Genomic DNA, 18,389 nt, shown 5'->3' on the forward strand with positions numbered 1-18,389 from the left:
AATACTATTGTTTCCAGTATACTGTATCAATCAATATTCATTGTTATTTTTTTTCTTAACCACTACACGTTTAACAGTTAAAACAATAAAATATCTAATTCCCGAATGACAATGTACTATTGTGGCGCAAGCTACTTATATTGACATAAGTAGTATATAACACGAGTCAGGAATGTAATGTCTGGCAGTAGAAGATTGAGAAGATCAAGAAAGGAAGAACAGGAATAGAAAGCAATTAGTATAGAAATGCAAGAACAATGAAGTCCGAGACAATTATTGAACATTTTGCAAATTAAGCATTATAGTATGGTTTTTCTATTTTACCAAGTAACTCTGTAATGTGCTAAACGTAATTCAGTTGTCCTCACCTGTGTTCTCCTTCACTACACTATCCCAATTAATAACTATAGAGAAAACATAACAATAAATGAACAAATGAAGTTTAATCATCTGTTATTAGTGTCAATTACATCACATTTACCTTTCTTTTTTACAATGTTAATGAAATCAATGAAATAAAAAAAAGTTGGATTCATAAACACCAAATCAAAAGAGAAATTAAAAAAAGAAAAAGGGAGAGGAATTACAGTATTTTTTTGTTTCTGGGAAAGAAATAATAAACAAAATCAAAATTGCACAAAATTTTCGAATTCATCTGACTTTCATTCAAATTGAAATAAATAATTTTTTTTTAGAAAAATGGGAGAAAATATCGAAATAGGCAAGTACATTCGAAGAATGTATTTTATGAATATAATTCTTTTGTGTATATTATTGTGTATGTGTATATGTATTTGTAATTTATCATGTATTTTGTTTTGTAATATTCTGTACTTACCTGAGTTCATTGACTAAATATTAGCCAGTGTTCGAAAAACAAGTTGATCCCATGGAAAAGAAAGTCAGATAATGAAAACAAAAAAATATTATTGTTTATCTGTATGTCTGTATGTGTATGTATGTTTATATGTATGTTTGTATGTATGCATGTATGTTTCTATTTATGTTTCTATGTATGTGTGTACGTATGTATGAATTACAACTTAATCAAGTAAGTATATGAGTGATTTTGTATATGAATGAGCATATGAAATAATAAATATATTATTCAAATGGATGCAAAACATACATACTTAAATATCGCCAATATACATTACAAATAGCATACAGCCATGATAATAATAAATGAATATTATATACAGAACAAAGTATAGGAAACAGAAAATACAAAACATTTACATCAATAATCAATAAAAAAAGAAGTAAAAATGATAATTTTCTTGATATTTAGAGAGAAAAAAAAGGAGAAAAATGAGTTTTTTTTCTCTTACTTCATATAAATAAATGTAGAAAAACAAGAAAAAAAATGACATTTAAGAATAAACAAATATGTTAGTTTCAATGAGATCTTGATGCTTGAACACAACCGCATAATTTTTGAAACCACATTTTTTGTCGTCTTTTATTTCTACATTGTGTTGAACTGTCATAACTATGATAATCACGTCTTCGTCTTATCGGTGCATGTCCATGTTTATCATGTTCTACTGTTACTTTACTTGGAACCAATTCATTAATTGATTGATTTTGATCAAATTTATGATTATCCATTTGACAGAAACCTAACCATGGACTACTTCCTACTGAATTTCTCCCTGGATATGTATTTAAAAAATGGAGATAAAAAAAATAAAATCTGTTAAGTTATAAATTTTAACGAAATAAATGGTTGTTTTATGTGTAAATAAAAAACCTTTCGATCGAGATCATGAATCGATCAATGTTAAACCATCATTAAAAAGCCTAGAAACGCTAGACGGCCGTTTCATCCTAGTGCACGACTTTTCAACAATCTCCACAACCCTATGCCGACATATACATCCAAAGAAAATTCATGTTATCTTAAAATTTTATAAAAATTCAAATATTTCTGAGTAGCTGAGATGAATATAATTGAAATTATCTTCGAAATTTCACAAGCTATACATTTACAGTTTGTTAATTTTTGAAAATATTCTTTGCTAGTTGTGTACAACCCAAACAAACTTCTTTGTATTTCATGGGTACAACCCTTCTAAATCACATAACTCAATATGATTGTTTCATTGTAGTAAACACTTAAGTATTATTTACTCCTCTGAAAAATGAAGTGAGAAATCATAAGATCAATGTCATTGGTATCTTACAACTACGAATGTTTTGGATTTCATTACATCTCAGAGTAAAAATGAGTTTATTTAGATAGCATTATCCTATTTCCTATTGTATTTTTAATGACTAGTACAATATCTGTCAACTGCTTATTAGTATATTTAAATATTGTGGTTTTCTAATGCTTAAATTGTCATATTAATATTCCAAATACAACTTCTGAATTAATAATAATAATCGACACATGGATCATTAGAACTTATCCAGTAACGTGTAGTTTCTTTATTTATATGCATAAAAATACTTAAATAATACTAAGAGGTATTTTAAAAAGTTAAAATTAAATGCCTTTTGACACTGTAAATATAATTAATTATATCACTAATAAGTGTATTTCAAAGTCATCATATACTGTAGTTTACAGATAATGTTCACCACTTTTCAGTTTAATACTATTGTAATCTTACATAAATACGTTACAATAACGTAATTCTTGTTCACTTATGCTCTAATATACCGAATGTTTTCATTTTTAATTGTATGTCAATCAATAATATTATGAGCACTTGGAAAGAAGTTAGTAGAAAACAGATGATAAGAATTAAGAAAATTTGCAGTAATGGATACAATTTCAAAGCTCACTTTCAAAGATACACTGACTTTGATCATGATTCCATCAAACTTGGTAGATAACATCATGTGAATCAATAAAGCCTCACTTTAATAACATTTCTTACGATTACATTAATTTTATGAACTATGTGAAAGACTTTCAACTTAAAAGATACCGTTTTGTGTTGATTATACACTTTTGGTCATGACAAACGTCCTTCCAATCTTATTTAAGCATAAGATCTAACTTATGCGAATATTCTTCAAGATGAGAACGAATAGTTTGACAGAAATTGGGTGCCGAGTATAGAGAAGTCATTATATGTGAAAATTATATTTGAAATAATCTCAGCGATTGAAATCTAAATAATTCCAACGTTTCGTTCAGCTAACGATATAGCACTTGTTGGTTATACGTATTTTGTGAATCAATGGTTGCTTTTGCCATATTTCCTTAAAATAATCATGATGACTAATAGGCTAGAGTTCTACACATACATGTGAACTGGAAACAAAATAATTGGAATAATTAATTAAAATGGACGTATCCAGTATCTAGGTTTATCTCTCTGTACCAAATGAATTGCCAATTTAAACAGTTAAGTGTGGATAAAATTCCAGCCATATGTTTCCCTCAATTATGTTTAACAGTTTACATGTACGTGATAAAGAATATACATTAGAACAGCAAGGATAGTTAGTGTTCACATTACTGATTATATTCTACAGAAGCTTAGACTAAAAGAACAAATTGGTCTCGACCGTGCTACTACCCATTATTTACTTGAAAGTTGATAAAATGTTGACGTGTTAATTTTTTTTTAAGATGATCACTGAACAAAAAGCGTCGAGTTCATTACGCCATTATAAAGCAAGTACCATTAAAACATTTAAATAAGGATTTGGCATCTAAGAAGGAACTATTCACACTGAGCACAGACATCTGAATCCTTTCTGAGTATGTATTATAGAGCCATATTGCACTACAAATAATTAGTTTAAGATTATATAACTATTTCACGTGATCGACTGATGTGTATGTATTCATGTGTATGTTGTATATATGGTACCACTTAATAAAAACAAAACACAAATCTGTCTAAACTTTCTTGTAAGATATGTACGAAATACGGAGGTGTACTCAGAAAAGAAAAAAAATCAAACTTTTCCTTAAAAATGTACTTACAGTCTAATTAAAACAAATTGTACTCAATAAAAAGTACATTATTTAATCAATAAGTTCTAAATATAGCCTTATAAGGATAACGAAGAAAACAACTATTAAAGTGTAAATGGAAACAAGACGAATATGCCTACACTGTAATATCTCAATCAAAAATATTAATTAAGTCTTAACACTTATTATGAAAAAAAGAAGTCAATAATTAACTTGGCTGTGAACCCACTCCAAGATTGTTTTGAGGTATGAAGACACTAAGCTTAGTTGCAGTACAATTAATTGATTTAAAACAGTACGAAAGAGCCTAACATAATGTCATTATTTGTACAAAAAAAAATAAAGAATAAGCAACTAGCTTTCGCTAACCCTACTTCTACATAAAATCTACTTAAAGCTTAAGAAAAATATATCTCACCTACAAATCACTGATCATTCACAACAATCAACAGCTTAAACCTTGAAACCCTTCTACTAAAAATCTAGTGACGATCCTCCAGAGATCTTTACTATAAAGAGGAAATTTCCTTTTTATGTACTTGAACAATCCTTGAAGTTTAAAGCTTCATCTCTGTTAATCATCGTTTTTTTAAACGAAAGAGGTTCATGTTAAACCATCACTGAAAACCTGAAAGCATTAAACGACAGTTTCACTCTGGTATGAGACTCCTTAGCAGTGAGCATCCACGATCCTGTGTGCGGGATTCGAACCCAGGACTTTCGACCTCACTAGCGAACGCTTAACCTGTAGACCACTGAACTGGCCGGTATTCAATGTTTTTAAAAGAATATTAAAAAAATAAAAACTATTATTCCTTAATCAAACGAAAAGTTGGTCAAGAAAATCAATAATACTGGCATTACGACGTCATACTTAAAGTTAATAGGGTCAACATAACATTAATTGCTTCTTTTACTATGACCTAATAAAATTTACGGCTAAGGTTAACAACAAACAGTCATATCTATGCATTAATCATTTTTCATCACGTTTCATAGTTAATAAAACATTTTAAAAATATGTACTAAGCTAAAATAATATTTCACTTTCATTCACTGAAGAAATCGTTAGTGAGATCCATTAAACAACATAAAAGATTGCCGTTGTACCTTGGTAACCATTGTCAATTGACATAAAACTTAGAATATAATTCTGACAACCATTTTCAATTAATTAATAGTTAATTACATGCATACGATATTTCGTATACATGATCCTGATATGAAACAAAATAGATCATCTACATTTATTAGAAACACTATTAAAGTAGAATTACATTTTGTGAAGGTTTCAAATAAGCACACTTTGAAAAGATTCACGCCGCTTTGATTTACAATAATGTAAGGAATCCATTTCAAGTAGATGCGTCTTGTCAATAGATGATATAAATGAGTTGTTACTGTGAAATCAGTGTATTACGTTAATGACGTACACTTTTCCTATGAAGAACAATATTGAAACATGTTAATTATAAATCAAACAGATGTGTAATGGGTATGCGTCAAAGTGTTTCCTTTGACACATTCAATACAATGATTTATAGCATATTCAAGAGCTGAGTATTAGTTTTTTTATTTTTTTATTAACAAATCATTTTAATCAAACATAATATAGAATAACTGCTTGATACAGTTAACTGAAACATTTTCATTTCACCGAATACTGAAAATAGTATCAATCTCAGCGATAGCTATCGCTGACAAAGTGAAAAATGAACTGATCCCTTTGACAACAGTACTTACGACGACATTCTCTATATTGTTATAGCATTTTAATCAAAGTTAACACAAATCAAGGTTTTGATGAAGACTAATTATGAGCTCATCGTTCTAATGGTTAATTCTCAGTAGTCATGAACAATATATGTATGAATTCCAACCGATGAATGTAAATATTCAAAGTTCAATATTTGAATCCACAACATGTGAATAAAACGTACTTCATTATTATTGTTTCTGCTTGAAAAGGAAAATAGTGATTAAAAGAATTTAGGCTTTTTTCAATAGGCAGTTCTCTTTTTGATCTTTTGAAGTGAAAACATCTTATCATCTTTACACATAACCTACATAAAGTATTTATTATTCTCAAAATAATAGAATATAATCTAAGTAAAAGCATTCGTTATCTAAATGTGTAAAGTATTTTCTTTTTATTCAACTGTGAAACAGTGTTACATTTTAAAAGTGGAAATGTCACGCAGTCAAGCGTTTGTCAATTGCGGTATAATTCTGTTTTATTTAAAAAGCAAAGATATTTTTGTATATTAGTTTGGACAATATGAATCATTTGTGTAGTTGTATATATACATTCTCATAGGACAAAAACAAACTACATACCTTATACTATACAAAATTTGCAAGTATTTCTACAAATGTTAATTATAAATCATTATGAGATATGGCATTTTGTATGTATAGATATGTGTAGTCGAAAATAACGTTCGTTGTGCTAAATTATTCTAATCAGTAATTGTCATTTATCTCCTTAGATTCTTGTATTAATACGTGTATTCACGGTTCATGGGCCAAGCTTAATTATGAAAAGGTTGCTATAGTAATGAGCAATAAATTTCTTGTCAATGGCTGTCTACAATTTATTGATTAATTCTGGATAAGGAAAAATGTTTTAATATTATCGTTCAGAATTAGGCAATAGAATATTTCTAATACTCTTTCTAACACATATTCATAACACTGATATTGATTTCTGCGCAATATTTTGCCTACTAAAATGGATACTTATGAAAATGTCTCTTAATTCAAATGTCGTTTGAATATAACCAAAGAAATAGGTATTAAGCGAAATGACTGGCCCTACAAACTCCTCAACAATCGGTTATTAATCTTATGTCTTTTGCTTTCAACATCAGCCAAACTTTGTCAGTTAACACTGATACATTCTTCAAATCAGCTGTCTTTCCATTTCCATTAGTAAAACATGACAGTCTTTTTGTGTTTTGTTCATGAAAACCTACTTTTTAATGAATGAAAAGATAGCTATACTTGTAAAACATGACAATGTAATCACTGCCGATTGGTCGAATGAAATCAGTCAAAAACTCCTATATATATATAATCAAGTCTACATTTATTGTGACCATGAAATTGTTAATTCACATTATGGGTTCTCTCTGATAAGTACTAGACTAAAATGCGGACCATTCTGACATTCTTAAAAAGTTAAAGTGAAACCAAACATTATTAATTTGATGTGAATGAAATGTCGGTTCGACATTAGTAACTTCCTTTCTTATCCTTCACCATCAGTTAAGTATTTTCCGTGGTGTCATAGATATCATCCACCGTTTTTAATTGATTTATGCTTCAGCCTCAACTACACAAACAATGAAATTCACTAGCATTGATCCATTATATTAAGATTAGTATAAGTTGTCAATGGTTAGCAAGACAAATCAGCAAAGTTCGAAGAATGGATGATAAAAGTTAGATAAAAGTGAAACCCCTCACCTAAAATATTATAGATCCGATTCGGTGACCAGTATCAATATGTACTAAACCTAGGCTTAAAGCATTCTATCGTTAGCTAAAAGCGTTTACAAACACGTCATTTAGTTACTTGATTATAACGTCCTCTGTAAAATGTAACTAATACTAACGGTCATATAATATGATATGGATTACTATCTTAAGGATTCTACTCAACTAAATTAAATTCATTTTCTCCATCTCAAACATTAAAACAATTAACATGTTACTGTTGACACATATTTCGTTAACAATTCTGTCCTGAACTGTAATCGATGAAACGATGTTGCCTAACGAATAGTTGCTGGTCTGATCCAAATAATGTCAAAGATAATGTTTCAACTTTAATCAGATGTTTATACCCCCCTCCAAAAAAATAAACTTCAATACACTAAAACTGACAGAAACGTCTCTACTTTCTGAATAAATGTTGAAACCAATTAAACTGTATTTCATATTAAATCATAAATACATCTTGAATCTATTTACCAAATCATCATTTTCTTCAACATCAAAATTTTCTGGTTATACCAAAATTTTATATCACAATCCAAATGTTGGATTTGATAATTATATTTTCTTTAGAAAAAAACATTAAAAAGTGGTATGAATCAACTTGATTCTGTCTGTGTAACAGGTGGTTACTAATTGTTACTTCTTTTTTATCTGTACACTTTAATAAAATAAAACACATAATATCTGACTGTTCTGCATATGTATATATAAATAACAGAATACAATCATTAAGAAACTGACATGTTCTTGTTAGACATAAAATTTCTGTGCACAATTATATGAAAATTAAACAAACAAATTTATTTCTACCAGATTGAGGGTTTAAAGAGATTGTAGTAATTTAATAGTTGAATTCATGAGTCGATCTAAGCTGGACCACCACTGGACACCTGGAAGCATTGAACGGCCTTTTAAACCTCAACAGTGGCTCATCTACAATCCCTCACATGGGACTCAAATGCAGGATCTTATGTCTCGCATGTGAAGGCTTAACCTTTAGACTACTGAGTTGGCCGGCATCCAAAAGGGCTAATGTCTAACTCCAACCAGACCATGATATTGCGTGACCGTCTACCATTGTTTTTAATTAGTAACTGTTTCAAAACAGATACGGCTGAGGAGTCCCATACTAGAATGAAACGGCCATCCAGTGCTTCCAGGTTTCTAATGGTGGTCTAGCTTAGATCGACTTATGAATTCAACTTTTAAATTTATGTTGATGTTAAAATAAAAATGACTACACAAAAAGATTGTATGCTATTGATAAGCTTTAATTATCTCTTATTCAAATATCCCAAAGTCTGATGAGCATTTCCATCCAGTTTCATTTATCTTTAAATTTAATAAGTAGTGAGTTATTTAAAGTCATTTGTTTTATTATGCATTCATAACATTCGACTAGTCAATGTAAGTTATCACACTTATGAATACTCACACAGGTAGGTGTTATTTGTGCTAAATCATATCACAATTAGTTTGAACTTAAGATATACACAATGTATAGCAAGTAGCTTTTTTGAAACATGGTAAAGATTTGAATACCTCATGGTTCAGCTAGAAAGATATTTAAATATTTTTAACTATAAAATACGTCATGAATTTATCTAATGAAAAGGCGAATGCCTATTTATGACCTGTTAAAGAGTTAATTATTAGGGTTCATTATACATGAAGTTTAAGGAATTCTCAGATCTATAGAATTTGGGTTAGCAATGTATAGTTTTATTTACTGGTTTATGAAAGTGAATTTGACCATTGTTTCAAATTGCTATTAACCAGCACATATGAATCTATTAAATACTTTCTTGATTTACATGAATTCTGAAAAAACAGCCACTTTTGTGCAGTGCAGATCAGCACTTATAAAACATAAACCAGTATGTTTTCCTCACTGTAAGATAGTGGTTAGATGTAGTCGACAAGAAACTATAGACCTAGTTTATGTGCTATTTGACACATGTCAGCAAGATGTACCTGTAATTTTGGGAGAAAATGATTCTACCTGGAGGATTCGATTTCGTGTCATCCAGCTTCACAGTCAGAGACGGCACTGATAAGCTATTCAGGCTGCGACTGACCTCATGTAGGACTGAGTTGTATTTAAAATCGATTGATCACTGATAAGTGACTGATTTTATATATTTCTAGTCCTTCATAGTGCTAATAGAATTCTAGTAACCAAGTTGCAATGTGGCCACCAGTCTATGTGACTCGACATAGCTCCCACTGTATTGAGATGTAAGGTATTGGTTGTAAGTAGTTGACAGGAAACCGTGAACTACTAAATAAGACCTACTGTACATGGCATTGGTCACTTCCCAGTGATCAGTCGATCGTAATTATGTTTCCCTCACTTTTACATCCGTTCATGATATAATCTCAATACGGAATTAGCAATAACTAAATGTTTGCTAATGATCAATTTAAATTTATCCGTATTCCGTGTTTATTCATAAAATGCAAGATACTTCAATAATCAATTATTTTTCTGTCGTACCACAAGGAGGAATATATAATTTTGATTCAGGTAAATTGATGTGATTCTACTTATTTAACAAAACATTAATTATACATCAGTTTAACCTTGTGTACTTTAATTGTAGGTTGGATTCGTCAAAGAATGATCTCATTTGTGATAGGACTGAAAAGCTGAGAGATGTTACGCCTTGGAGCAGGACTCCTCAGTGGTGCACACCCATAAACTCTCCAGAGACAAACCGAAAACCTTTATGTTTTGCGATGAACGTCTAACTGTTAGAACTAGTGGATCGTTGTTCAGCAGTGGAATTTCATCTTGAATCGATTCGCGATAAACCACGAAGATCAATCAATACCTTTGTTGACCACTGTTTCACTCCTGATACTTTTAACCTTAACCAATCACAACTCACTAAGGCATTTTAAAGTGAGTGACCAGTAAGCTGACTATTACCATTCATTTGAAGAAATTACACGGACATGGGCTTAATTTGTAGGTTATATTCCTTGACTGAAGTCGGTTCCGTTTACTTTTGATAAGTTTCGATATATATATATATATATATATCATTCAGGTCATTAATTTACCCAACCGTTTATTTATAGAAGGGTTGGTATAAACCCTGGGGTTTTGATGATGATGTTTGGAGGTTATCAAAACAAGTCATGTGAACATTCACTTCTGACTAGTTGAACCCTATGTAGTAATTTATGTCAGCAACTTTGAAAGTATGAATACTTCTTAATTTATTAAAGTACTTCCTATTTAGTATCACAGTTACGTCTGTTGTCCGTAAGCTATTCAAGTATAAACTGATGCTCTACAATTCCGGCTAAATCTTTCAGAGTGTTTATGAAGATCAGTTAGGCAAAATAAGTCCCATATATATAAACTTTGAATCAGGGTCACTAACTTAAGGGATTTTACATTATGTCGAATCATGACTCATGTGAACCTTATTAACCTCGTTTTTTATTCCATTGATTTTAATTTCTTTAAACTGATACTGGTAAACCAGCAATATTTAAGTCATTTAACATCGAATTTTTCAGTTCAGTAGATTTAAGTTTTGTTCACCGAAAGTTGTAATCAAATGTACATTCATTGAGTTGACTTACGATGAAATTGGGCGGGCAATTCATGCTAATAATTTGAAGACGAAGGAATTAAGAAGGTTAACTTTAGAAGAAAAATAATGAATAACATTTTCACCTCATTATACACAACTGACATAACTAGGTCGTGACAACATCTAAACATATCGTAATGCATCCAAGTTTAATTTCCACAAATATTTATATCAGTAAAATGGAAATTTATATTTGTAAGTATGTTTATGGAATTTATAGATAAAAAGAGAAATCATTATTATGGTTATGGTGTGAAATAGATGTATATCACGCTAAAGTGCACTATTCAACAATCTGCATTAACACCAGTGAACAGCTTAAGGTCAATAAACGTATAACGTTAAAACAAATTATCGTACTTCTTCAAATTTACTAGATAGCTGATGGCAAGTATTAGTGCACACAGTCATTCAAGCATTTCATTTACTACATAATATCAAATGGCTAACAGTATTTATTAAGAATACAAGTTTATTTTAACCTATTCATATTGTTCACTTAGTCAGCTATGTAGCGTAATAATATTCCAAGGTATGCTTAAATACACCAGCAATTCATCGAAAGTTTAATCAGTAGAGTTTTATCGCATAAATGGAATGTGACTAGCATTGAAATCCAGAACGTTAGTTTCATTCTATTTAGGACTTCGAAATACACGCACTCCATTATTCTAGTCTACATGTGAACGCAAACGTTGCCTTTCATTTCAAATGCCAACGCGTCATCCATTGACCTAATGAATCCAGATAACCACTAGCTTGTGCAATAGCTATGGGTTTTAATTTAATTTGTAATAATTTGTATTATCCCCTTGTTGATATACTTAACCGAATTTTGATCAGTCTCAGTCGGAATATGCACGTATTATGCGAGTCGTGTCGATACAATCATCACGTTACAAGCTTGTTGTGGAATAAATAGCTATACTGAAGCAGCCCGTACAGGATGTACCTGTCCCAACTAAGGCTGATCAAAATTTAGTCGAGAATATCAAAAACAGAATAATGCAAATCATTTCAAATTAAATTTTATACTTAAGGATTTATAATTATTCAGTTATCTATATTGAGGACTGAATATTGATCAATCTTTGCTGGTATACATAAATTCTTAACGAATGCTCAAATCGGGCGTTTTCCTAGTGTTTAGCATATATCGATTGCGAAAAGAATTGAACTCCGGAATCCCAACTTCGCTATCTATGAGACTTTCCTGCACTACATACTTGAATCCTAGTGCTGGTAATCATACTGAAACTCTGACGGAGTAACTATCAAATCAAATGCTAATGTATTATTTACTAAGTTAGTAAGTGCAGATAGACACTAATCATGATGCTTTACCATCAGAGGTTTTATTATCACATTTTTAATATTCATCATATTCTATATCAGCTGAATATTAATAAATTTATTTCGCTTTTACACAACGATATTTTCTGTCACGATTTGTTATCAACCGGAAAACTAAAAGTATTAGAACTGTGTCTTGTCGTAGTTCAAAATGGAAGTTATCTTCAAATAATACAGACCATGTAAGCAAGAGATATAATTAAAAGATTCCTAAAAGTCAGGAGCCATTACTTCAAAAAATTAAAGTTTTAACAATGAACAAAATGAAAAATAAACTAGTAACTGAATGGTTTTTGTGATGATAAGAATAATAGCCCCTTTTTGTCTGTATTAACCGAAAATTTGCCATTATTATGATCACAGCTTTGCTCACAATGAGTGCTACATTTAACACCAAATACAGTGAACCAAACCCTCAAATGGAATTATCAATCCACTTTGAACTAGCTTACATAAATTTTAATTTGACGTATTTTAACTATGTACCCTGTTTTAATTAAAAGTGGAATAAAGCATATAAGATGATAAATATACTAATGAATGTCAACAGGGATGTAGTTCTTAAGACATATCAAATCTTCGAATAAAAATTGTAAATGAACATAGTAAAAATTCTATTGTTTATCTCCGCACTACTAACAATACAAATTTTAGGTCCTTAATACTGACAAAATGCTATCAGTCATTAACGTTTGCCCAAATCAGTTTATGATTTCATTTATCATACATAAATCTTCAATCTATACAAATTATGAAATATAAAAGAAATCAATCAAGAATCTACAAAATTATGTATATTCTCTCAGAGTTGCCAAGTTGAATTAATTCTGTAGTTTTGTAAAACACTTGTAAAGTTTTATTCACCTAAGATTTTTAACCATTTTTTCTTAATACTTGCTAATTTATGTTAATTACTAATTTTAATTGTATCCACGGGAAATCAGATCCGTTTGTTTCTATAATTCAAGTTACCGTATTCTGAATCTATCCGGGTATGTGTGTCTGTCTTTTCTCTACTGTTCAACAAGGCATTACAATGATGTAGGAATTAAAAATGTGTTCAATTCAGGAACGAAAACAACCATGCCCTTAATTACTTACTTACATACCTACTTACTTATTTATTTACCTACACCTGTACCCCTCGTGGAGGAGAATAGGCGGCCCACCAGCGTTCTCTATCGAGCTCAGTTCTGAGCAAACCATTTCAGATGTTTCCAGTTTATAATCATCCCTTTAATTTCCAACGCAATATGTTCTTTAGCCTTCCTCTTTTCTGTCTCTTTTCAGAATTCCAAGTCATCGCTTGCTTCGTGATGCAGTTTATTGATTTCCACAATGTATGGCCTATCCAGTTGCAGAATCTTTCCTCAATTTACCCTTCATCTGGAAGTTGGTTTGTTCCCTCCCACAGTAGGCTGTTACTGACGGTATCCGTCCAACGGACATTGAGCATCTCGCCTAAACAATTGTTTATAAATACTTGTACTGTTTCGATGATGGTCGTAATGGTTCTCCAAGTTTCAGCTCCATATAGTAGAACTGTCTTGATATTCGTATTGAAGATTCTTACTTTGATGTTGGTTGACAGTTCTTTCGAGTTCTATATGTTCTTCAATTGTAGGAATTCTGCCCATATTTTGCCAATCATCGCCTGTACGTTTGTATTAGATCCTCCTTGTTCATCGATGATGCCGTCCTGGTACATCAGACTTTCCACCCATTGCAAAGTTTCTCCATCAAGTGTGGTTAATTGATGCTCTCTGTGTTGCATCTCAAGACCTTTCTTTCTCCCTAGTGTATGTTGAGGTCTACTGCTGTAGAGGCTACTGCTACATTGGTTTTCATCTGAAAAGTCCAAATCGTTTAGCCGCATCCAAGCTGTTTGCTGTATTCTGTGCTTCCCACAAGAAGAAAAAGAAAGGGTGAGAGTAAACACCCCTGTCTGGCATCGGCCCTTACTTGGAATCCATCTGTCAGATGTCCCCCATGAACAACTTTGCAGTGTAGTCCTTCGTATGATGTTGACAACCTTCTAAGATACACCACAGTGTCAAAAAAGGTTTTACGAAGTCCTCCTATCCGACTGTCAAACTCTTTCCCATAGTGAAGAAATTTGATTTACAGTGATGAATTTCGTTCAATTGATGGTTCAACAATGATCCATAGTGTCACGATTTAGTCTTCGCACGACTGATCCTTATGCAATCCATACTGTTGATCTCGAGGCTAGGCGTTTACTGAATCTCTCATTCGGTCCAGCAGTACTCGGTCAAAAACTTTTTCTGGCACTGATTTGCTCAGATTTCATTTCTTTGGTATCATAATGAAGTGTCCTTCTTTTCAATATGTCAGCACTTGTTCCTCCTCTCAAATCTTCCTGAATAGAATGTGGAGCATGTTTATAGTTGCTTCATCTGGTAGGTAGTCTAATCATTCTGCTTTCCCAATCTCGACTTGTCTGGTTGTCATACTGATTTCTTTGATCGTTGGCGTAGTGAAAGCTATAAGAATGTCTGTATGTTCTAATTAGATGTCTGGTGTGTTCATTGTAGTTGATCTATTCAAGAGCCCTACTCACCTGTTCCACTATTCTTGAGTCTTAGTGATTGACTTTCCTTCTTTGTTTTTGATTGGTTGTTTTTGTTATATCATATAGCTGTTTCATATTTCTCTCTCTTGCAGCTTTTTTCTCCGTCATTGCTAACTCTTCCATATATTTCTGCTTGTCTTCTCTAACACTCCACTACACTCACTTGTTCGCTTCTGTGTATACGGTCTGTATCTTGGTTTATTGAATAATGGTAAGAAATTATATTATATTATCAACATTTGAAAAAACGTGATTTATTTGATCGCAATTGTTTTAGAAACGGTGGTTTTGAAGAAAACAGTACTATGTATGACTATCATTAAATATTGTTCGATTTCATATATTGCTGATAATCTAATTACAACTGTTCTAATACTTATATAGTATTTAACGATTCAGAACTAGTTGATATTTGCTCAGTACGATTTTCTCGGTATTCCATCAAATTACCACATATTTAAATTGTGATCAAGCATGAATACAATAGAATGTTTCAGATGTTGTGAAATCATAAATATCTTTTACTTGTTTCTCGTGAGAAAATATATATTTCAGGATGATAACATCCATATTAAAGATATTTTGGTTAACATGTATGATAGACTATCATTTCTAATACTTGATTTATGATTTAGCTATTCTGATTAATCACAGAACATAAACCTCTGTCATGTTTGTTTAGTCCTCAGCCCTGATTGAATTTTATCTTTAATAGCTTCTTGTCTATTGCTTCAAAATTACCAAACATTATAATTACTGATACTTTTCAGATGAGTTTTCCAATCAAGAATAAATATACTCATAATCACACAAAGACAATCTCTCAACTTTTCAAAAAATCGATTCGAACATTAACTAACCGCTGATATATATGAGGTTAGATTTCGCCAATTATTCAGAACAAATATCATTAAAATAATATTCAATACACAATGTATCGAATAGATTCATGTCCCCTATACTTAAAGCTAGCTACTTAACAACATTTTTTTTCAAACAAGATAATATATTCAAAGTTTTATATCTTTTATTTACTCGTGAAATGAGAGAAATTTTTTGTTAATTTCCAAAATACTAACCTCCGGAGGAAAAAAAATTCCATAGAGGAAAAAGTTTGGCGAGACTATAATTTATAGACGAACCAATCAGGTATAAGATAATAGGTCTCGGATGTTGACGCGAAATTCATTCATCTATTTGGGTAAATTGAGTTTTACCATTATAGCTGGTATCAGTTCGTGATGAAAACCCTAAATCTAATTTTTTTAACCTTAACTATCAAATGCAAATCATAATTCTATTTCCTTATACTGGTTTATAACCCTCATTTGGTCCTGGTTATTAAGTGAACACTCTCAAGGTCACTTTAGTATCACTCAAAAGTCGTCCATAAATTATAGTCTCACAGAAAATTTCTTTATAAAAAAAATTGTTACACACCCAGGAAATTGTTAAATTGATATCCGATAATCCTATTAAATATTGAATCGCTTTTATTCAATGAAAGAAAATACTTTTTTTACGCTTCATGGATCATTTATTTGTTAAGAATAAGTTTTTTTTTTGTATTCTAAACAAAGTCTATATACAATTTTTTCTATATAAGTCAGTCAACTAATCATGAATACGTTTCGTTTAATGTTCAGCTCATACATTTTTTCATGGTGTCATAGAATTTATCCACTGTTTTTAATTGATTTATGCTTCAGCCTCAACTACACAAACAATGAAATTCACTAGCATTGATCCATTATATTAAGATTAGTATAAGTTGTCAATGGTTAGCAAGACAAATCAGCAAAGTTCGAAGAATGAATGATAAAAGTTAGATAAAAGTGAAACCCCTCACCTAAAATATTATAGATCCGATTCGGTGACCAGTATCAATATGTACTAAACCTAGGCTTAAAGCATTCTATCGTTAGCTAAAAGCGTTTACAAACACGTCATTTAGTTACTTGATTATAACGTCCTCTGTAAAATGTAACTAATACTAACGGTCATATAATATGATATGGATTACTATCTTAAGGATTCTACTCAACTAAATTAAATTCATTTTCTCCATCTCAAACATTAAAACAATTAACATGTTACTGTTGACACATATTTCGTTAACAATTCTGTCCTGAACTGTAATCGATGAAACGATGTTGCCTAACGAATAGTTGCTGGTCTGATCCAAATAATGTCAAAGATAATGTTTCAACTTTAATCAGATGTTTATACCCCCCTCCAAAAAAATAAACTTCAATACACTAAAACTGACAGAAACGTCTCTACTTTCTGAATAAATGTTATTCAATGTAATAAAATACTTTTTTTCACGCTTCATGGATCATTTATTTGTTAAGAATAATTCTTTTTTTTATATTCTAAACTAAGTCTATATACATTTTTTTCTATAGCAGTCAATCAACTAATTATAAATACGTTTCGTTTTATGTTCAGTTCATTCATTTTCTAAATGAGAAAGACTTATTCGTTGAATACTTAGAATACTATTTTCTGGAAGTTGGTTCAACCCAGTTTTTCTTTTGTAAAGAATCTAAATATCGAAAGTTAGTTGAATAAAATACTTATATTTATTTGACTCCCATCATATAATGATACCAATTATGTGATTACTAAATATAGGAAGTAATGAATAATTGTTTTGTTTCTTTACAAATCTTTTCAGTAATGAACACCCATAATGGGAAAAAAAGTATTGAGTTCAAGATTTTTTAGGTAGTGCAGTGTTGATTGCATACAAAATCCATTGACTAAGAACCAAACCATGTCTTTTATCAATTCAAATCAACTTCAGGAATTTATTCAGAAGTGAATAAACAACCCAAACTTATTTACAGTTTGGTTATTGCAGATCCTTTTAGATTGGAATTGATTTTTGTTAAGGATTGATTTGAATTATGGAATCTATTCAAACTCAAATGATGGTCATAAGTGAGGAATAATAATTTTAATCAAAATTAATGTTTACAATTCAGTGAATGAAACACTATGAAACATATCTGTTATCTAAAATGACCATCCTGAATCAATTCTATGTTCAATTAATTCTTATACTTTTTAGATAGTCAGGTTTCACGTAAAACTAATAATTAATGTAAGAAATATGCGACCTGTTAAAAATGTAATTTGCTTGGATAATATACATTCTTCATAACACACAGGGACTTCGTTTATTCTAAAACGTTTCTCATGACAATTTAAAAATGACCATAGCTTCCAGTGTTCCTTAGTAAACTATCTTATAACAGAAAACATAGCTTACTCAACAAATTGATTACATATTTCGCATAAATCTCACTGAAATAACCTACAATTGGAGACTAGTTAATAACTGAAAGTAGAAATGGACTGACTGATCAGATGTTACGAAATAATTCAC

At 30.7% G+C, this 18,389-nt stretch overlaps 1 protein-coding gene across 1 annotated transcript in view; it reads right to left on the bottom strand.

Moving 5' to 3' along the window:
• Positions 1 to 357: 357 nt before the first annotated feature.
• The window catches only part of MS3_00005103 (uncharacterized protein), an 84,064-nt gene continuing 66,032 nt past the window's right edge, over positions 358 to 18,389 (bottom strand). The window contains exon 3 of the mRNA XM_012937101.3: positions 358 to 1,655. Coding sequence (XP_012792555.3) covers positions 1,399 to 1,655 — 257 coding nt within the window. The 3' untranslated portion in view covers positions 358 to 1,398. The remainder of the gene's footprint in view (positions 1,656 to 18,389) is intronic.

The sequence above is a fragment of the Schistosoma haematobium genome, chromosome 3, assembly GCF_000699445.3.
Source record: "Schistosoma haematobium chromosome 3, whole genome shotgun sequence".
Classification (NCBI taxonomy): Eukaryota; Metazoa; Platyhelminthes; class Trematoda; order Strigeidida; family Schistosomatidae; genus Schistosoma; species Schistosoma haematobium.